The 22,316-nt window shown below is 42.9% G+C and overlaps 1 protein-coding gene across 2 annotated transcripts in view; it reads right to left on the bottom strand.

Annotated features, from left to right (window-relative positions):
* The window catches only part of afap1l2 (actin filament associated protein 1-like 2), a 301,922-nt gene that overhangs the window by 6,225 nt on the left and 273,381 nt on the right, over positions 1 to 22,316 (bottom strand). For both annotated transcript variants that reach the window (XM_085994440.1, XM_085994441.1), the window contains 9 exons: positions 19,969 to 20,100; positions 17,701 to 17,912; positions 15,364 to 15,509; positions 14,292 to 14,400; positions 12,916 to 13,158; positions 10,084 to 10,261; positions 8,472 to 8,636; positions 2,240 to 2,433; positions 108 to 230 (listed from right to left, as the gene is read on the bottom strand). In XM_085994440.1, coding sequence (XP_085850566.1) covers positions 108 to 230; positions 2,240 to 2,433; positions 8,472 to 8,636; positions 10,084 to 10,261; positions 12,916 to 13,158; positions 14,292 to 14,400; positions 15,364 to 15,509; positions 17,701 to 17,912; positions 19,969 to 20,100 — 1,502 coding nt within the window. The remainder of the gene's footprint in view (positions 1 to 107; positions 231 to 2,239; positions 2,434 to 8,471; positions 8,637 to 10,083; positions 10,262 to 12,915; positions 13,159 to 14,291; positions 14,401 to 15,363; positions 15,510 to 17,700; positions 17,913 to 19,968; positions 20,101 to 22,316) is intronic.

Below are 22,316 nucleotides of genomic sequence, written 5' to 3'. Positions count from 1 at the left end.
GGCAGAAACAAAATGGTAGACAGTAGGAAATTATAATTGCTTTAATTATAGGCGTTCACTTAGAAATCTTGAGGTAATTGATGTATTTAAGGTACTGGAAATCATACCTTTGCTTTTTGTAGGACAGTCCCCTTTCCAGATTGCACAATAGATAATGGTCTATTCTTTAAGGCTGCAGCACAGTTCACAGGTGAGTTGTCGGGAGTGTTATTCAGATTGGAGGGTTTAGCCTGAGGAAAGCAACAAGACTTACGATGAAATCTTGGACCTTATTTCCTTGTGTACATTTCTCTCTCATTGAATCTCCCTCACTGCAAACAAAAATAAATTTACCCGAAAAGGTTAGACCGCCGGAGTTCACTGCATCCACGTTTCTTTCTGTTTGTGAAGTTATTGAACCCTCAAATTCCTCCCTGCTGGTATACTACAAGTGTTCTTGTAATGGCATTAAAATTAGAAACACAAGCTGCAAAAGATACACAAAAGCTGACCAACCGCTTCAAAAAAGCTACCAACTTAAAAGCCAGGCCTAAATTGCAGTGGGGCATAGGCTTGTAATAACGTAGGCTGCCGGTATACCCAACATTTGATCACTGGTATACCTGACAGTTGAGGCAAGAATTGCAGACAATTTGCCTCATTTCTCAGACAGAAGTTGTGGGCTACTGTGGATATGTTTTGGTATTCTCTGTTGCTATATCTAATTGTTAAATTGTTTTAAAATTGTTAATATGGTTGTCACAATGACGCAGGCAGTCTTATTCCCCATCTCCGGGTTATATCTCTTCCCTAAGTTCAAACTGTTAGTTTTCTGCTCCTTTTCCTCAGTTCATTGGATAGCCAAACAAGACATCCCATTCTAAGCTTTTCCAGTCATATGAAAGTAGTAGTAGTACATTCTTACATTCTTCTTACTCAATTCAAACTGACTGTCTTTTCTGCCTTCCCTCAATTCATGCTGATGTTCTTCCTCTCTTCCCTCAATTCATGCTGACGTTCTTCCTCTCTTCCCTCAATTCATGCTGATGTCCTTCCTCTCTCCCCTCAATTCATGCTGATGTCCTTCCTCTCTCCCCTCAATTCATGAAGGCACTGTGCCGTTCATGCTGGCACTCTGCTTCCTCAATTCCGGTGCGGAATTATTGAGTAGAATGGGCCTGTATTTTCTGGAGTTTAGAAGAATGAGAGGTGATCTCATTGAAAGGTATAAAATTCATAGAGGGTTTGACAAGGTAGATGTTGAAAGGCTGTTTTTCCCTGGCTGGAGAGTCTAGAACTAGGGGTCATAGTCTCAGGATAAGGGATTGGCCATTTAGGACTGGGATGAGGAGAAATTTCTTCACTCAGAGGGTTGTGAATCTTTTGGAATTCTCTACCCCAGAGGGCTGTGGATGCTCAGTCAATAAGTATATTCAAGACCGAGATCGATAGATTTTTAGGCATTAAGAGAATCAAGGGATATGGGGATAGGGCGGGAAAGTGGAGTTGAGGTAGAAGATCTGCCATGATCTTATGGCCTAGTCCTGCTCCTATTTCTTATGTTCAATCCCAGTGAATGCTGACACTTTGCTTCCCCAATCCCAGTGAATGCTGATACTCTTCTCCCTCTCTCTCCTCAATTCAAACTAGTACACTTATCTCTGTCCCACTCTCAAATGAGACTTGCTTTCCTCCCCCTTTCCCTCAATTTAAATTGCCATTCTCTTTCACTAGCTCCAGTACATGCAGGCACTCTCCTCCCCTTTCCCAGTTCCTACTTCTTCCTGCTGCAGGGGATTGGGTGCCACTGCAATCTCTGGGCAAGATTCCAGATCTTGCCAGAATTCCCACCTGCAGTGTGCAGCAGCATCCAGTCCCTTGAAGCAGTGCCAGAGCTTGGAGCGAGGAGAGACGCTGAGTGTTGTCTGTAAAAAAAAAAAGTCAAGCAGACGCTTCCCTGAAAATGCTGACTGACTGTGCAAAACGCATTTCATCAACAGCACAGAAACGCCAACTGCTCTTGAAAATCAACTGCCCCAAATTCTGCTTCACACTGCAGTATGACGGATGACAAATAACCTCCTAAAAGGGCAAAGGTACACGTAACTAACTGTAAAAGAGCAGAAAGTGAACGCTACACTGTTACAAAAACTACTTCTTATATTCGACCTGGTTCTCCTGGAGATTAAAATGAATGAATTGTTAATGGCCAACAATTTGTTATTAACAGATTAATTCAATTGTTAAAACTGTAACATACATTTGAGCTTAGATTGTCGAAATGACTGGCATCCACAGTTGTTCCCAATGTCACTGGTCCTGACTCAGCTTTTTTCAAATTCTCCTTCACTGTTACCAGTTTGAGCTCCAGGTCGACCCTATTGTTCTCCTTTGATTTGCATTCTTCTTCAATCTGCCGCAGCCTTTCCTCCTGAGTGCAAAGGACTTGCTTATCTGAAATATTTAACAAAAAAATATATGATTCTATTCAAATGTAAGTTGCTTAAGGCTTGCATTTCTATAGCACCTTTCACGACCTCAGGACATCCCAAAGTGCTTTACGGCCTGTGATGATAATGATAACTTCTGGGAAGTTATGTGTCACTTCCTGTGAACTATGAACTGTGAACTTTGTACATACATCACTTCCTGTCATACACCACTTCCTGTTGGACTGGTATAAATACTGAACTGCTCAGTATTGTAAGGGGCTTCTACCAGAGGCATAGTGAAGACCTCTCTTGTATATAGTGTGATTATAAGTTGCTTAAAGCTTACTTTAAAGTTACTTGATGTGTGAGACTCCTTTTTCTTACATCACGGCCAATGAAGTACTTTCGAAGTGTAGTCATTGTTGTACTGTAGGAAACGCGGCAGCCAATCTGTACACAGCAAGGCCCCACATTATGAGGTGATGCCCAGATAATCTGTTTTTAGTGAATGTTGGTTGAAGGATAAATATTGGCCAGGGCAATGAGGAGAACTCCCCTGCTCTTGAAAAGCAATTCAACTCCCTTGTAGTAACAGTAGCATGGTGGAGTTTTCATTACAGTAATTTCAGTTAGGAGCAAGGTTTCATCTTGAAAAACCTCATTTATTATCAACAGGCATCAGTGGACTATAATACAATACATTTTTTAAAATGATTGAGAAACTTACTTGATGTGCAAATGCCTCTAGTGCAGGACAACGCCTAGATTGAAAAAAGTAGGATTGAAGAAGCTGTTTCCACTGGCAGGAGGGTCGGTAACCAGGGGACACAGATTGAGGATAATTGGCAAAAGATCTGGGGGCGGGGAGGGAAATTAGGATATTTTTTTTTACACAGCGGGTTATTATGATCTGGAATGCACTGCCTGGAAGGGTGGAGGGAGAAGATTAAATAGTAACTTCCAAAAGGGAATTGGATAAATAGTTGAAAAGGAGAAACGTGCAGGGCAATGGGGAAAGAGTAGGGGAGTGGGACTAATTGGACAGCTCTTTCAAAGAGCAGGCACAGACACGATGGACTGAATGGCCTCCTTCTGCGTTGTATGATTCTCAGATATGGTAAATCAAGTAGCGATTAGAATGTGCCAAGTTCAAATAAGTCTGTAGATTGCAGGAGAAAAGGAAGACAGAGAGAAAGGAGTTCCCCAATTCTGTGGTCGTGGCAAACAGGAATTCAAGTGGGATGAGAATACAATTTGAACAATGTGAGAATGCCGGAAAGAGGAAGAATGATTAAGAAATTTGGAGTTTGAGAGAAGAAAATTCAAAGCAGCAAAAACCATATAGGTAAAGTCGACAAAAAAAAACTATAATGGAAAGAGAGATGTTGGAATCTAGAGCTGAAAGGAGGACAGACTATCAGAATACAAACTAATGGCAGGTCCTGCCTGTTTTATTCAAAAAGCTAATTTTGCTCAACTCCACTTCAGGGTTAAAGGATGTGATGAAATATTTCCATTCATCACTGCCTGTGACTGAGATCGGTTTCAGTGTCAATTCCCTTCCCCCAGACCTCATTGTATTGTGTACTGGAATGTGCTGTATTGTATACTGGAATGTGCTGTGTGTAGGGCTCCGCCCATACCTGGCCCCGTTTGTAAGCTAGCTTCAGTCTAGCCCCAGTCTCCAGAAGGACAACATCTCTCTCGCTTACGTGTTTCGTTCTAAGTTAATAAAAGCCTTGTTTTGTTCTGCTACCTTCGAGTCTCGGAATTATTGAGGCACATCAAAGGATACAGTGACACCTGTCTCTCAACATCATTGTCAAATTTCCACTGGTTTCCCATTAATTATTGCGTATATTAGCTAATTTAGGAGAGGCAGAATCCATTTAAAATGAACAGGTTGACAGCTGCATTAAAATAGCAGACAGAGAAATGTCAAATGAACTTGTTTAAGGGCCTGTCAGCTAATATTGCCAACAGCAATCTGTAGGCTTTGGCCTTTAAAAGCAGGGAGTCGAATATAGATTAAAATCAGAATCATCACTGTGGGCACAGTAAATAGGTGATCTCTTGATAAAAGTAATGCTTCAGACAAGGCTCATTGTTACTTATCTAAAAGTTATAAGCTGCCTGTTGTAAAAACCAAAGGTGTGCATTTATAGCAACTGGAATTAATTTATAGCTTTGCCGCTTACTGATCCAGAAAATCATAACCCACGCACCACAGTCCTTAGTCTCAAACTTTGCTAATATTTTCTTTAAGCAAATCCGTCTCCACAAAATCTACATAAAAATAATACATGTTCCCGAACCTTCACTACAAAGAAAACAGCCTGAAGCTAATGGTAATTGCTGTTTTCTTTTGCAGTCTAGCTTCAGAACACTGGCACAACCAGAACTCTATAAATATCATCCTTTCATTTCATCCATTGGGTTCCATTTGCATTTGTTGGCATGCATGATAAAACAGTCTGATGCACAGCACAGATGCAAACAATCATTTGTCTCCATGGGAATCTCAGCAGTCACAGTTTAATTTAAAGCAGTGTATTGCTGCTGTTATGTGGGGCCAACCTGCTCTGAAGCTCAATGTTCCTCAAGTTGGCCACTGAGACGGCAGTGATGTGTGCAAACTGATTATGTCGCTGTGCCACTGATATTTCTTTGCTCCTTTGGAAGGATCTACTGGCCCTGATTCACCAGGATGATACCTGGGATGAAGGAACTTAGATATGACATGTAATTGGGTAAACTCAGGTTACAATCTCTAGAGTTGAAGCGGTTATGGGAGGTTTGATTGAGGTGTCTAGGATAATGAAGGTAGCTGACAACATAGATAGGGGAATTCAGAACAAATGGGTTTGAAATGCTTCACACAAAAGGTTATGAGAATGTGGAATGCACTGGCCCAGAAGGCCAAAGATGCAGAACCAATTCAGATATTTGAAATAGAAATAGATACTTAAGTACTAATAGTATCAATGTGTGTGGGGGTTGATGACATGTTGCTAGCCACTTGATGTGCTGGAGTGTCCGTTCCTCAGAAAAGCTGAGGCCTTCAATGCACTTGAAATAATCAGCAAGTCCCAATGTAGGCGGCAAGAACAATGGGGGCCGGGAGCGAGTACATAACCTGTGCTCTAGGCTTGTTTGACTTTAATTTAAAATAGGCATCTGCCCCATCATAGAATGAGTGCCTAGGCAGCACTCTGGCCACACAGTGCCCATTTGGAATGGACACTGAAGGGTGGGCCACCTTTTAATTAAAAAAAAACTTGGACATCTCTGCCATCACCATTTACACTTCATCTAGAGTCATCTTTTGTTTCTTAACTTGTCCCATTAACATCTCCTTTTGCCTTGCACCATCATCCCTTTTGTCTCTTAATCTCCCCTGCTTTCCATCCTATCACAGACCTTCCCTTTTGTTCTTTCCTCCCCCCTTTTCCCTGCCCCTACACTTGCTTAAATACCTGTTCCATCTCCAACTTTTTTCAGTTCTGACAAAGGGTCATTGACCTGAAACGGTGGGGGAAATTTTGCCAGCCCTGGGGAGGCAGGTATGGAGGCGGGACTGCCGGGAAAATGGCAGAATCTGGGAGCGGGTACCCATCCCGCCTCCGTGCCATCTTCCCAGGAGGCGGGTACCCGACCCGTGCCGGGTCCCATCTCCTCGAGGTGGGAAGGGGATTTGTGCCAATTAACAACAGGCAGTTTTTTGGTTAATCCCTATTTTGAGACCTAAAATGTGGGCTTCCCGACGGCTCTGAACCTCGCCAGGGTCAGCGAGGCGAGCATTGGGTCTGCGGGAGTCGGAGGGGCTGAAATGTCCACTGTGGAGGTGAGTGATGAGTGCAAGTGTGGAGAGGTAAGTGTGTGAGGTGACTCAAGTGTTTTAATAAGATTACTTACCTTTGCTTCTTCCTCCAGGCTTCATCCCTTTAGGCTGCGGAGCTGCCTCATCTCACCGGCAGAGAGAGCAGAATGGCCGCTGCGTTCTTAAATGCAGCAGCCTTCAGCTTTCTGCTCAGGAAAGCTTTCTAAGTGAGTCTTGAGTACAAGGACTCAACTTAGAAGACAGATTGTCCGTGTTTGACAGCTTCACAGAGCTGTCAAACGATGACAATTCATCTGTCAAAAAATCTTGAAAGATGAAACGTCATACGCTGACTTTCTGTCACCGGCTTTCCCTTAATTGGCCTGCTAAGCTCGCTGGGCAGGCTTAACAAGGTCAATCAAGGGAAAATAGCGTGGGTTGGCCAGACGTCGCTGGAGGCGTCCCCATTGATAAAATCACCCGGTAACTCTGTTTCTTTCTCCACAGATGCTGCCTGACCCGCTGAGTATTTCCAGCATTTTCTGTTTTTATTTCAGATTTCCAGCATCCGCAGTATTTTGCATTTGTATTGGATATCTCTGGACTTTGGTCCCCTGGCCATTGGCATCAGGACCCGCATGAATCCTTGCTTCTTGCTCTCCCACCACATGCCAGGAGCGTGCAGCATGGACAACGGGTAGCCAGCAGCTGTCACTGGCATCCCCAGCACTCCTGGCATGTCATGAGAAACATGTTCAGAGCATCAATAAATTATAGAGATGAGCTGAATTCGGGTTACTGAGCGAGGTTAGCTCGTTAATGTGTTGGACTGTCTGAACAGCATTGCACCCACAGCGTTGTGTGGGAGCCATATTATCGGTTCCATGGAAAAAAGGCAGTCATTTAGGATTAAAGAGATAAAAACATGCCATGGCTTACAAAATGGCAGAATAGGCTCCTGTTTCTATGTCACTAAGTGTCCTAGTATCAATGAATGGGATGGCAATGCTACTTTAAACTTAAAGACGTAGGAATAGTTTCTTTGGCAGAGAACGGCTCTATTTTTGGAACTGCTGAAAATCAAGCTTTTTTTTATATCCCCTCTAGGGATAGATTACATTGCCTCAGTGTAAAGTTCCTTGTGTTTTTTTCTCCAGATTTTAAAGTATTCGATAAAAAGGTGTTGCAAAAGGCAATATTGACAATAGTGAAGTATCTTAACACAGTCACCCAAGTTGGGCAACTTGCTCCTACGCCTTAAGGCATTGCTAATCTCATCCCTGTTACTGTGGAAAAGCATCAAGTGGGAGCCTGATTGATTCCAACAGGCATCCAGGGAAAACTGGCAGGACAGGCATCATTCGGCTGTACTCGTGGACCTCCTGGTGGCTGGCAACAGTGCTACCCAGAGAAATTAAAGAATGCAAAGAAAAATACAAGGAAGCTTTAACCTCAAATAAAAACATTCTTTATTTCCCAGAGAAATTGGAGATTTAAGGCCGGTTCTGTAGAACCCAGAAAACAACCATTTGACTAATGGACAAGTGGAATGAATACACATTGGTGCCATTGGCCAAGGGTATAGTACATCTGTTACCCATCACTGATTTGAACATAATCCCCCAGTTGTTGGTCTGCTTCCATGGTTACAAACAAGGAGCCAATCAGGCTGTTACTCCAGTTGATCAACTTGTACAGTTTCAGCTAACTGGTCCACTGTGAGTTTTGATTCCAGTCTTAGCCAAGATAAGGTTAACAGAACAGATTAAAAGATGTGATTAACAGAAATAATTAAAATCATATGGAAGTTACGTGATCTTCAGTATAATTTCAGTTTTACAGGAAACTTTTTTTTATCCGGCACTGACGGGACCGGCATGTTGCCAGTTGATCAAAAAGTCCGGATTACAGAGAGGTATACTTACTAAGGTACGAGAGCCCCGTACACGGCCACAGGTGCAGGAGCCCCGGTTACCTGGCACTTGTGCAGGAGTCCCGGTTACATGGCCACAGATCCAGGAGTCCCTGTTGCGCAGCCACAGGTGCAGGAACCCCGGTTACACGGCCACAGATCCAGGAACCCCGGTTACACGGCCACTAATATATAATAAAATTACCTGAACCTACTCCTGAATTTTGCCGGTTGAGAGATTTCCGGATATTTAGGTGCCGGTTAAAAGAGAGTTTCCTGTACATTGAGGCCACTTTCCACATTCTCTTCTTCATCCAGTCGCACCTACCTTTGCAAACTGCTATTGCATCCTTCAGCTCCCTCTTCTGTTTCCTTAGTTGCATCAGTTCATTTCGAAGCTGCTCCTTTTCCTTCTCCAGTTTGTCTTTCTCTTCAATGAATTTTTTTAGATCTGCCTCAGTTCGATTCTTTCCAAATTTGGTTTCAATTGATACTGGGGATAGATTTCAATAAAAAAGCAAACCGTTAGCACAAAGCTTGCGGCAGAATGCCAGGGAATTAATTAATACAAGTCCACACTGCAGAAGGAACTGTGCAGAAGTTTGACCTCAAGATATTAAGGCTCCACATCATTACATGGTGCTGTTACAGTCAGGCATTACTGAAGTCCCAAAAATTAAACTGGGACTTTCCTGTTAGAGCGCCTCTTAGTGGCATCACAAGGAAATATAACAGGTAAGTGTAACAGGTAACTGTTGACATATTAACGGCATAGTGGTTAGCACTGTTGCCTCACAGCGCCAGGGACCCGGGTTCGAATCCGGCCTCGGGCAACTGTCTGTGTGGAGTTTGCACATTCTCCCCGTGTTTGCGTGGGTTTACTCCGGGTGCTCCGGTTTCCTCCCACAGTCCAAAGATGTGCAGGTTAGGTTGATTGGCTATGATAAATTGACCCTTAGTGTTAGGGGGATTAAATACGTGGGGTTATGGGGATAGGGTGGGATATGTGTTGGTGTAGGGGTTACGGGGATTGGGTGGGATATGTGTTGGTGCAGGCTCGATGGGCCGAAATGGCCTCGATCTGCACTGTGGAATTTCTGTGATTCTGTGAAATCCCCATAAGAAATGCTTGCATCGCATTTTGCAATGAAGCATACGACACACATACAAATTTTAATATATTAGAGATATATATGGGAAGTGCGCCGCCCGCCATATTGGTTAGGGTTGCTCAGTAGACGTCCAGGACGTGCGCCTGAAACTGGCGTTAGGCCCATTGCAAACGCAAATCACCCGTTTCAGGCCCCTTTGCCAAATTGAACAGCGGATGCCCACAACATGCGCTGTACATGCTGCAGTCAGTTTCTTTAGGCGCTCAGCAGCCAAAGCCAGCAGTCCTTAAAGGGAGCACTGGAGGCCGCACCTGAAAGTTAAGTTTAACGTTCTTTTACTTACTTTACTGTGGAGCTGGGAGGAGCACTGCTGCACATTAAAACCACGGGTCGCTGCTTCCTCCCTCCTGGCTGCTTCCTCCCCCTCCCAACCCCTGGTCTCTCTGTCCCCACGCCCCCCCGCGAGACCGGGGAGCGGCCTCTAGGGCCGTGAATGAGGCCTGCAGCTCGCTGGTACTATCATAATGAGGCCGGCAGAGCAGTTTGCTGGGGTCCTGCCGATGGCCTCATTAGGCGCGTGCAGCGAGCACCGCACTGGGATCGCGCCTCAATTCGAGAGTGATCCAATTTTTAGGCCAACAACACACAAGCAGATGGGAGTTCTATACAAATCAGTTCTTCTGGCCTCACAATCGGGACCTCTCTGCAGTACGGGAAACTTGGACTGTTTTTCTACATTGCAGTTGTAATAGCAAACAGATTCAAACTGGAATCCTTTAAGGCATCTGTTTAGCAGTAACCTCACAGTGAGTGAGATTCAGAGTTCACCTGTTGCGCTCAGCTTCTGCTTTTCAACACACTCCGTGACTGTCTTCATCTGTTGATTAGCTGCCTGTGTGGCATTCTTATTCTGATCAGCCCAAGGCGTCACCACTTTCTGACCATTGGAAGGCCTGTTGCCAGTCTTTAAGGATTTTTCTTCAAACTCTGCTTTCACTTGAGATATCTGAGTTTTAGAAAAAATAAAAATTTAACGTATTAAACACATTTCTTTCCTGCACGTGGAAAATTCTACAAAATACTTGAGCTTCACAACACTAGATACTAACTGCAAGAAACAATGTGCTTGTTATCAGTAAGTCCATATAAAAGATATTTCTGTTTCATCATTTTCTGGTAATTTTGTGTCCTTCGAGCCGAGGGATATTAATGCTGGGAATAGGACAATTTCAGGCAACCGAGATTTTTACGCAGCGAGTTGTTGTGATCTGGAATGCGCTGCTTGAAAGGGTGGTGGAAGCAGATTCATTAGTAACATTTAAAAGAGAAATGGATAAATACTTGAAGGGAAAACATTTACAGGGCTATGGGGAAAGAGCAGGGGAGTGGGATTAATTGGATAGCGCTGCCAAAGAGCTGAATGACCTCTTTCTGTGCTGTATCATTCCATGATTCTATGATTAAGGGGTGATGTAATTGTGGTGTTTAAGATGATTAAGAGACTCTTTTTGGGTAGGTAGAGGTAAACTACTTCCTCTGGTGGGGGAGTCCAGAACAAGGGGGCATAAACTTAAAATTAGAGCTAGATTGTTCAGAGGTGAAGTCTGGAAGCACTTCTTCACACAAATGGTAGTGGGAATCTGGAACAATTCTCCCCCAAAAAGCTGTTGAGGCTAGGTCAATTGAAAATTTCAAAACTGAGATTGATAGATTTTTGTTAAACAATATGGAACGAAGGCAGGTAAATATGGTTAAGATATAGATCAACCATGATCTAATTGAATGGCAGATCAGGCTCGAGGGGCTGAATGGACTACTCCTGTTCCTATGTTCCAGTATGGCTAATCAGCACTGGTAGTTTACCATCTTATCAGGTCTTTAATTAATATAAATTTCCATAAACAAAAAAATACCTCATTAAACACCGAAATTTAATTGTTTATGCAGTTCCCAAGTTTTTAAATACAAAATCGTTACGCCTCAAAAATGGTTCAGGAAAGATTTTTTACAGGAACATATGCAACCAAAATTGATGAAAAAAAATCAGTTTTCTGTAAACAACCTCTGGTGTTTTTTTAAACTTTAAACAAAAATCACGAACAGCTACTGTTAATCCAATTGCTTGTCTCTCACATGAGAATACCTGTTCACACTCATGTGCTGCCTCTGTTTTTCTGTGAGGAGTTCATTATAGGAAAGCACAATTGTAATACAGTATATTTATATGGATTCATCGCTTGCCTGACACAAAAGCTTTGAGAGTTCAATCTCAAGCTCCTTTCTAAGTTTATTTGGGGAGAGCAAAGAAACTCTGAAATCCTCACAGAATGAGAGGACAGACCCTTCAACCCATGTGAATGCATCCATTGCAGGCTGAGAAACTCTGCAAACGACACATGCTCAGATTTGTGATCGAAAGCTTTCTCTTAACTGTTGCAGGGTAAAAATATTCAGTCGAAGCTCAGGCTTTTGAGACAGGCTTAGGTCTTCAAATACAAAATGTAATGAAGCCATTAAAAACAAAAAAGGCAAATCAATGGATAAATGTAATCACATTATTGTGAAATATTTAATTGTTGATTTTAAAAAGAAATTGTTTAAACCCTGATTTTGAATATTAGAAATTTCAGTTACTGAGGAATAAAATAGCAACTGAAAAAATTTCACAATGCATTTTGAGTGATTTACAGGAAGCAAGCTTGCACAATCTTAGGGCAGTACAAACTAACTATCAAATAGGAGCTATTGTGTGCCATACAGTGTGACACCTTTAACATTGAAAATACCTATCACAGTGCCACCTACAGGCGCTATAGGTACTTAGAATGTTTTGAATGCACTCCCTGTACCAAATTTAATGGCCTGTATTTTCCGATCCCTACGGGTGTATACGAGCTGTGTACACACCTGCAGGGACCTCGCAAGTGCCAGTTTCAGGCATGCAAAGTGCATGCGCTGAAAACCAGCATTTCCGATCTGTCAAGAATCCTCTTGACAGATCATCCGCCTGCCCGGGGAGAAGGGCCTCTGCGGGTGGAGAGTTCCGCTTTCAGCAGAACCTCCGCCTGCTGAAATCCTTTAAAATTCTTACGCCTGGTAAAAGCAGGAGTAAGGCCTGCTTTTACCAGCATAAGAGTTTAAAAAAGTGAAAAAATAATTTTTTTTCACTCATTTATAATTTTAAAATATTTTTTTAAAAGGTAAGCTTATTTTTAGCCCCGTAAAAAACTTTAATTTTTTTCAAAAAATTAAATTTTTGTTTAAAATATTTCATTTAATGTCATTGTAACTAATTTTAAAAACGTGATTTAAAAAAAATTATTTAATGTTTTGATGTGTTTTTTGAGTGATCCCTATTCATACTTTTGATGGGTCTAAGCTGAGAGACCTGTCAAAAGTATGAAGGGGGATTCCCTTCTTTCATTGGTTCCCCATGGCCCACGTGATCCCAGGGACGCTTGCGAACCGCCTGTGCCCCTGGGATACCTGGGCCCTGCACATTTCGTAGAGCAGAGGCCCAGGAGCAGAAATGTCTGGACCTCCGGAGCCCTCGGGTAAGGGCGTAGATTTTTTCCAGATCGGAGGCCTCCGCACACAAGAAGCCTCCGATCGGAAAATACGGGCCAATATATAATCGATAATATATGATAATGAGTTTACCTTAATGCCGGTCTCCAAAGGCCTTGCAGTGATCCCAGATTCAGAGTCACTAGCTGTGTCCTTGTCGTTCACTTGTAAAAGATTTAAAGTCCCTTTTCCATTTTCAGAGCTTGATGCATTTACTTGTACGTTAGAGGCTAGTTTGTTGTTACTAGAATGAAGGAATGATTTTACTGGAGTTAGGTCCAAATAAACTCTTGTTTGATCTTCCCCATAGCACTGTTCCTCATTTGTTTTATCTTCCTGTGTAAAAACAGAACACATTGTCAAATTTACCAAAAAGGAATAATTGACAGCAATAGATATTTCAAACTTAACATTTAGGCAGTGATTGACTGGTTCCTGTTTTTCACAGCCAGATTCAATTCTACTCCAATCCAATTTTCTACTACTTGCAAATACAAATCTGATATAGTCCCAACTCCTGATGATGGATGTGAATACACAGTCATGATGTTCCTCTGGCTTGTAACCTTCATATAACTGTAATCGTTGGACTTTGGAGAACCACTTTCTGACTTAAATGGGTTTGAAGAAATGAATTCCAGCTGAGGGCTGTCTGGTACCTTGAATTGTGTTGAACAATTTCACATTAATAAGCCTACACACAAAGCAGACATGCTTACACATAGGTGAAACAAATGGATATTATATATTTCTTATATGTAAGCTACTCTGCATTGTGACATTTACCTAGAATGCTTCTATTATTGAAAAAGATCACACTGTTCTACACAAATCTTATCTTAAACAATGTGGTCTTGAGTTTCTGCTCGATTGCGCTTTTTTGGGGCGCAATTCCCCCGATAGCAGCGTAACCGAACGCAAAAGATCGCGGAATTTTAAGAGCAAATTGCGTTCAGCGTAACTCAAGTTTCTGCAACCTTTTGCGCTAGTTTAACAAACATCGTGCCAGAAGCAGGCCTTGCCCACAGAACTGGCCATGCCCCCAGTGTGAATTAATCACCATTGGGAATTTCTGCTAATTGCGCTCGTTTGTAGGCCTTCAAAGAGGCTCCAAAAATTACTCTGGATCTTTCGGATGCAAGGCATTCAGTGATATGCAAATGAGTTTGAGCAGAAACTCCCGGGGGGGGGGGGGGGGGGGGAGAGACACTTTTCAAAATGGGTGCCATTTTTGGCGCAGTTGCCGCCGGAATCGCCGACTGCGCGCAAAGCAGAGACTCTACCCCTGTATGATTACCAGAAATGATATATTGGTTAAAACTGCATTATGCCCTTTCCTTTGCTTTTGGTAAGAGATCAATTAAAATTAATGTTTGTATCTCTGTACTATGGAAACTCTTCGATTAAAACTGCACTTTTTCCATTCTTCACGTATCACAAGATTAAAAAAAGAATAAAGTTGTTCCTACCACAGGTTCGGGTATATCCACATCATCATATAAGTCATCTGATTGGTTCTGTACCACTGGCAAATCATCTATGTATGTGTTTGGCTCTGAGTATCTTCGCTGTAGTAAACTACAAGGTAATAAAAATGCTAGTGAAACAGATGGCCTGTTCTTTAAAAAGCTCTATATAAAAAGCCTACGCGTGCTTCTGAGATGTCTTCTCCAATTTATATACTCAAACATGCCCAACTTACTCTGAAGACTGAATGGCTCAGTGGATTACAACACTGTCCCTTTACTTTTAGGAATGGGCTTCAAATTAAACAATTAAGAAAAAAATCGCTTGTTACTTAGAAATTATGGGGAGAAAGTCAGCTTTTGTGTTTTGCCTCTTCATTGATTTTTGTCACTCTTCCCTCCTTCAATATTACAACACAGCTTTAAGTTTCCTTCTTAAAGAGGTATAGTGGGGCAGATATTCCTGATTGGACTGTCCACCCACTCAACACCATAAGAGATTGTAATATTACCAGTAATGTTGCTTTGGAAGAGTTTCAAAGCACAACAATCTTCATATAGAAGTTTCTTGTTGAAGATCCCATCATTTCAGATAACATTAAGAAAAACATTATGCCAGGCTCACAGTGCATCGCCCTCATGGAGCAATAATACTCGCTTAAGCCAATTCAAATACAGGAAACTTTCGATTTACCGGCACCTAAATAACCGGAAATCTCGGTTAACCGGCAAAATTCAGGAGTAGGTTCAGGTAAGTTTTATTACGTGCCTTCCTCCATTTGTTGCTGTGCAAGGGTGTGGCTGCAGTTGTTGCTAAGCTACAGAGACACTTGCAACTTGTGGTCATTGTTTTAGCAACAGGGTTTGTTGCTTTATACGGAGCTCTCAGCTCCGTATCTTTTTCTATAGCGTTCGGTTATCCGGAATTTTTGCTGAACCGGCATCACGTCGGTCCCGTCCGTGCCGGATAAAAAAAAGTTTCCTGTAACTGGATACTTAATTCTACCCAAGATGCTACTTCATCCATGTACGTATTGCAAAAAAATTGTGTTCACAAATAGAAAATGTGACTTACTATAAAGAATGTTTAGCTGCATGCACTATACAAGACACCCGGTCAGCATCTACATAGTCATAAGCAAACTCTTCAGGGTCAGTCTTAGATCCTGATTCTGCCAGCAGAAGACCCAGCCAGTAACCCATCTCTTCTGAAGACTTAGCCTGCAAAAGAGAAAAGGAATACTTTCATCATGTCTGATTTTCTACTTTTTCCTATTTTCTCCAATATCTTTTCATTATGACCACTCAGCTCTTGTATCCTCTGTTGCATGGCGAGAATGGGGAAATGGGCTTTAGACTTAATGTGGATCAAGTCTAAGTCTTCTTCATGGATTGGGCTGGCCCAAGGAAGACGTACAACAGTGTCAGCTGTGGCGCAGTTGGTAGCACATTTGCCTCCGAGTCCGAAGGTTGTTGGTTCAAGTCCCACTCCAGGGGACTTGAACACATAAAGCTAGGCTGACACTTCAGTGCTGTACCATCGGAGGTGCCATCTTTCAGATGAGACGTTAAACCGAGGTGGATGTAAAAGATCCCATGGCATTATTTCAAAGAGGAGCAGGGGCGTTATTCCCAGTGTCCTAGCCAATATCTATCCCTCAACCAGCATAACAAAAAACAGATTATCTGGTTATTATCACATTGCTGTTTGTGGGAGCTTGCTGTGTGCAAATTGGCTGCCACGTTTCCCAAATAACAACAGTGACTCCACTTCAAAAAGTACTTCAATGACTGTAAAGCGCTTTGAGACGTCTGGTGGTCGTGAAAGGCGCTATATAAATGCAAGTCTTTCTTTTTAAAGTAAAGTTTTGAGACAGGTATTTTATTTGATAGCTTGAACATTTATACGTATAATATATCAAAATTCTTGTGTTCGCAAACATTGCCCATCAATTTTTTCTATTATTAATACCTATTTCTGTTTATTCCTGATGCAAAACTCATTAGTATCTTTGGAAGAGTATCTTTGATTTGCATTAGGTTTAGAAAATATTAAAACGTGTCACTACATGTATGTAGAAACAAGACAGGAGGCAGGTATTGACAAGGAAAACAAAATCACCAGCAACTCCAAAGCTTGTATTTATATAGTGCCTTTAATGTAAATAATGCCCAAGGAGTCAAAATAAAGGATGAATCAATGAATGCTGTTGGGAGAGTTAAGAGAGGTGACTGAGGGCTTGGTTAAAATGATGCATTTCCAGTAATATTTTAGAGGGAGGAAGAGAAATGAAAAGGCAGAGGGGTTTAAACTTAAGAAAAGATTTAGGGGGAAAACTTTGGTGTGCTAACTTCGCCGGGGCACTACTTTTAGCACCCCGTAACTGTTTGCACCCCTGCGGCATAAATTGAGTGGTAGCGCCCCAAGCAGGCGGCGCTATGTGCAACAGCGCCACGCGCATCGGCACGTAGCAGCACGGTATTACAGGCCTCCCTCCCCTGATTAAAGAGGAGGGGCCTAGTGCTGCATGTACCGGGGCCCTGCTGGACCACCGGGGAGAGGGGTGCCGGGAAAACAGCCCCGGCACTCAAGAGGAGTGCCGGGCTGACCGATCGCGGCCGGCACCTCGCATGAAGAAGCGGGAGGGGCAGGTGCTGGCAGGCAGACCAAAACAAAATGGCCACCTGGCACCTGCCCTTTAATTTGCGCCGCTGCGGCCCCAAAAATGCCCCCCTGATCCTGTCGGACATATCGTCCGGAGGTAGGTCAGGGAGCGCGACCGAAGTTTGCAGCCGGGGCGCGAGCAGGGTGCTGCACACTGCGATGACGTCGTCGCCGGAGGTGCAGCACTGCAGGGCGCTACCGGCTACCGCCAGCGCTACCGTCCCACTGAATTTTGCGGGAGGCATTAGCAACACCACGCCCAGGCAGTAGGGGCTTTGCAGGGGCGCTAACGGGAGGCGCAACGCAACCCAATTTTTCCCCCTTATTATTGATCCCTCGCAGTATAATTTGAGAGAGTGCAACCTCATAGTGAATATCCAACTCCCTGATACTTGATAGTGTAATGGAAAGGGCAGATTTGGTTGGTGGCTTTAACCTATATGATTTCTGGTATTTTAATGGGATGGTCATGCTCAATGTGTCTGGTCAGAAGTTTGCAAATCCAAATGGCAACAGATCTTACCCATGATTCTCAGCATTGGTGAAACGACTCTATAACCATACTAGTAGGTTTAATTAAAGAGCATGTATAAAAATGTCAACTTGACACACAGCCATAAAATTTAGACACAAGCTTTGGATGATTTGAATTTTGAACTCAAAACATGAATTAACCAAAACTCCACCTATAGCGTTCACTGTGAACTAGAGATTGACAATACCAATACTGTGTAGAGTTAAAGTTACCTCTAGAGAAGCTATTTCCTCACCATCCTGCAGAATGCGGAAGGAATATAAATGTTCTGGAGTAGAGTCAGGAATAACCTCACAGCCTTCTAGGTTCAGAGGATGCTGAATAGCTTTGTTTTTGCTCTTGTCCTGGTAGAAGTGAATAAGTCCATTTTTAACCTGACACCAACGTGTACGCCACTGGCTGTTCATAAACACATTCAAGTACCCTGTCAAAAGAAGAATGCAAGTTTGCACACATCGTTCACACCACATACATAAATAAAAACATAACCACATATAATTAACCTCTCCAGAAGCCCTTTTTTGCACAGTTGGCATTGAGACTGGCTGTTTATTTTTGATAGTGTTACCAAACATCTGCACAGTGGACCATTTTCTGCTGGGCTGCCTCTCTAATGGCAACAACATTCTGCTGTTGTGGGCACATTATGCTCACAATTACTATTTGCTCTCGATTTTAAGTGTGGGAAATGATACAGAAAGCATCAATCCTCAATACCATTCAGAACAATACGTGTTTTTCCTTTTTGATTTACTATCCTCAGTGGTTCAGGATTTTATGCCATCTGGGCTTCTCACATTCAGGGGACCTTTTCTACTGTTTTGGGAAGAGCCAGAATTCTCCCCTTCTCCTGTCTGCCAGCAGCATTTCTCATTTCAACCAGAAGGTTTGTTTATCTCCCACAGACCAGTGGAAATGTAGAATAGACTCCAAACAAATGCAATTAGTGCTGGACCGCTTTTTAAAAAAGAAGTTGGGTTGTATATCTGGTTAGGAATGGGATTGAAGGTTCTACAGGTAAACACAGAGAAAGTTACTCAAGCACTCAATGGAATATAATGGCATTTGATTACTTCTGTCCTTGTTTCTCCTTATAACCTTCAATTTCATTCCTATCCAGATATTCCTATCCATACAATAGCAAAATACTGCAGATGCTGGAAATCTGAAATAACAACAGAAAATGCTGGAAACACTCAGCAGGTCAGGCAGCATCCGTGGAGAGAGAAACAGAGTCCAACGTTTCAGCTCTCCTGCTGGGACGTCATGACAATGGCCTTGCATGGTAGGTTTAGCGCTGGGCTAATGTTAATCAGCAACCAGCACCAACTTATCTGTCCTGCCGGCGCCATTAATTTCGGCAGCCATTAACTGCGGCCCGCGGTGGCACTGGCAGGTTTTTAGTGATCTCGAATATCTTGGCCAATGTCTCCGATCTTCCCAGTAGAGAGTTGGATGGCACCAGAACTGAGAGATTGAACAGGTTGGGCCTTTTTTGCTTTAGAAGTGAGGAGACTTAGAGGAGACCTGATAGAGGTTTTTAAAATTATGAATGGGTTGGACAGGGTAGATGTGGAGAGAATGTTTACACTTGTGGGAGAATCCAAAACAAGGGACCATAAATACAAGATAGCTACTAATAAATCCAATAGGGAAATAAGGAGCAATTTCTTTACTTGGAGAGTGGTTAGAATGTGGAACTCACTACCAAAGTAAGTGGTTGAGGCAAATAGCTTAGATTGTATCATAGAAACATAGAAGATAGGAGTAGGCCAATGGGAGCAGACTTGTATGGAGCATAAACCCCAGCACAGACTAGTTGGGCCGAATGGCCTGTTTCTGTGCGGTATATTCTATGTAATGTAATTTATGCAATTTTTTAATATTCTTATGTCTATATGGATATCCATTGTAACAATGTAGCTCATCCAGCAAGGATAATGTTAAACATTGACTTGGGAAGCGATGTTGGCACTGCCATCTCGCCTGTTGTGCCATTAAAATTGCGATAAAAAGAAAAAAAACACAAATGTTGGAAAACTAAAATAAAAATAGAAAATGCTGGAAATGTGCAGGCCTGTCAGCATCTGAAAAGGGAAAGTAGGCTAACATTTCAGATTTGGATGAAGGGTTCTGTCTGAAGCAATAACCCATCTTTCCCTTTCAGATGCTAATCACTTGTACATTTCCTGTTTTTGCCTCAAATATAGCTTGGGGCAGTAGCCCAGCTCACTGTACTCTCTGTAAATGGCATGCCCCTAGGATCGAGGTATAAAAACCATGGAAATCAGTTATCCGCTTGACAGTGATGCACTGTATTACTCAATCTATAACAACAGTGAGTTCGTTCACAATCCGTAATGCAATGCCAGCTTGAAGCCGTGCCTTATATTTAATTAACACAAAGTGCCACAGGGTGGCAGTAGCTCTACATACTACAGAACACCTACTGAACACTGGGAAAACCACAGTGAACCTACCTGATGCTTCAACGTTCTTCTTATTGTTAATGGGAATCTCCACAGATATAGGTTTCTTTTTCCCAAGATTCATAAAGCTACTCAGCTTCAGACCTGCAGTTTTAAGGTCCCCAATGCTGGATTTCTTTTTCACTGGGCAGAAAAGAAAATGTCGAAGCTAATTTAATTGTGCATGTGCCCCAACATCCTGTTATCATTCCCCTTTCAACTGTCTCCCTGCATTGCCCAAACAGTCACATATCTATAGCTTTGTGAACCAGAGGAGTCGATGTTAATGAAAGTTTCATTCAATGTCTGCAACCCAAACGTCCAGAAGTTAACATTCATGATCCTGACTGGCACTTTGAAAACCCACAAACTGATAGGATAATCAGCTGCTTACAGTTTTTGATGGGCTTTACAGGAAAATACAGGAAGTCTAAGTGACACTAAATACTCTTGGGACATATTAATTAATTATAACACTTCAAAATATGATTCATTGATGTCAGTGAGGATTTCTGCCAATAACTGACAAATAGCCTGGTGAAATGCTGCTGCTGGCAACCTCTATCACGGGCACCCAGATGGTAGCTGTAAATCTGCCAGGTACTGATTTCCCTGATCTTTCAGAAGTAGTGGTGGGGAGCTGTTGCTGAGACTCACAAGCACATGATTTGCTAACCTCTATATATGTAACATGTTCCGGAGGCAAAATTAATGGATGTGGAATTCATCCAATTGGTGGTAAATTGACTACCGTTTAATGTGGGCATCACATTTATCACATCTCTAGTTGCCTTTGAGAAGGTGGTGATGGGCCTTGAACCGCTGCAGTCCCTGTGGTGAAGGTGCTCCCACAGTGCTGTTAGGTAGTGAGTTCTAGGATTTTGACCCAGCAACGATGAAGGAGCAGCGATATATATCTAAGTCAGGATGGTGTGTGACTTGGAGGGGAACTGGGAGTTGATGGTGTTCCCATGCGCCTGCTACCCTTGTCCTTCTAGGCAGTGGAGTTCAGGTATTTGGGAGGTGATGCCAAAGAAGCCTTGGCGAGTTGCTGCAACATCAGTGGTGGGCAGGGTGGATGCTTAAAGTGATATACGGGGTGCCAATCAAGTCTTTGTCCTGGATGACGTCAAGGTTTTTAAGTGTTGTTGCAGCTGTACCCATCGAGGCAACGGCAGAGTATTCTATCACACTTCCGACTTATGCCTTGTAGGTGGTGGAAAGTCTTTGGGGAGTCAAAAGATGAGCCACTTGCCACAGAATACCCAGCCTCTGACCTGCTCCTGTAGCCATGGCATTTATGTGGCTGTTCCAGTTGGGTTTCTGGTCAATGGTGACCTCCAGGATATTGGCGATGATGGACTTGGTGATGGAAATGCCATTGAATGTCAAGTGTGGTGTTGCCTGGCACTTGTGTGGCGTGAATGTTACTTACCACTTATAAACCCAAGCCTGGAGGTAGAATAACTGATCATTGCATTTATGGCTCTCACAGCTGGTGAACACTTATCAAGAAATATTGTGGTTCCTACTATAATTGCTTTCCATGGCCAAGTCTTTTTTTTTAATTTTGATTAAATTTTTTGCAGAATCGACTTTTTAATGAGACCTTTTTTTGCAGGATTGACTTTTTAATCGCTAGATTTTTGAATATTAAGGGCATCAAGGGATATGGGGATCGTGCAGGAAAGTGGAGTTGAGGTAGAAGATCAGCCATGATCTGATTGAATGGCGAAGCAGGCTCGAAGGGCCAAATGCCCTACTCCTGCTCCTATTTCTTATGCTCTTATGTTCTTAATGAGACCTTTTGTTGTTGTGGGCTTGTGGGCTGCTTCATTATCTGAGGAATTGTAAATGAAGATGAACACTGTGCAATCATCAGCGAACAGATCCACGTCTGACCTTATGGTGGAGGGAAGGTCATTGATGAAGTAGCTGTAGATCTAGCCTAGAACGCTGCCATGAGGAACATCTGCAGCAAAGTTCTGGGGCTGAAATGATTGGCCTCCAACAGCCACAACCAATGTGGCCTTTAAGCTGCACGACTGCGCAGCGCTCTGGAGCTCCCGTGCAGCCGGCTCAATGTCTCACCGGTGTTTAAACGGAAAAAACGCTCATGCGCGGAATTTTGAAAGGGCCGCGCAGCCCGTTAAATGGGCTGCGAGGCCCCCAAAAAAAAAATTTGGAGAGAACATTGGCCACAACCATCTCCTTTTGTGTGAGGTTTGACTCCAACCACTATAGAGTTTGCCCTTGTTCCCCACTGACTTTGGGTTTACTAGGGCTCTTTGGTACCACACTTGGTCGAATGGCTGCCTTGCTGTCAAGAGCAGTCACACTCACTTCACCTCTGGACTTCA

The sequence above is a fragment of the Somniosus microcephalus genome, chromosome 8 (assembly GCF_052327205.1).
Source record: "Somniosus microcephalus isolate GS21.2 chromosome 8, FLI_Smic_1.0, whole genome shotgun sequence".
NCBI classification, from domain to species: domain Eukaryota; kingdom Metazoa; phylum Chordata; class Chondrichthyes; order Squaliformes; family Somniosidae; genus Somniosus; species Somniosus microcephalus.
Note: the sequence above shows the minus strand (reverse complement) of the source record. Positions and strands in the feature narration are given on the sequence as shown.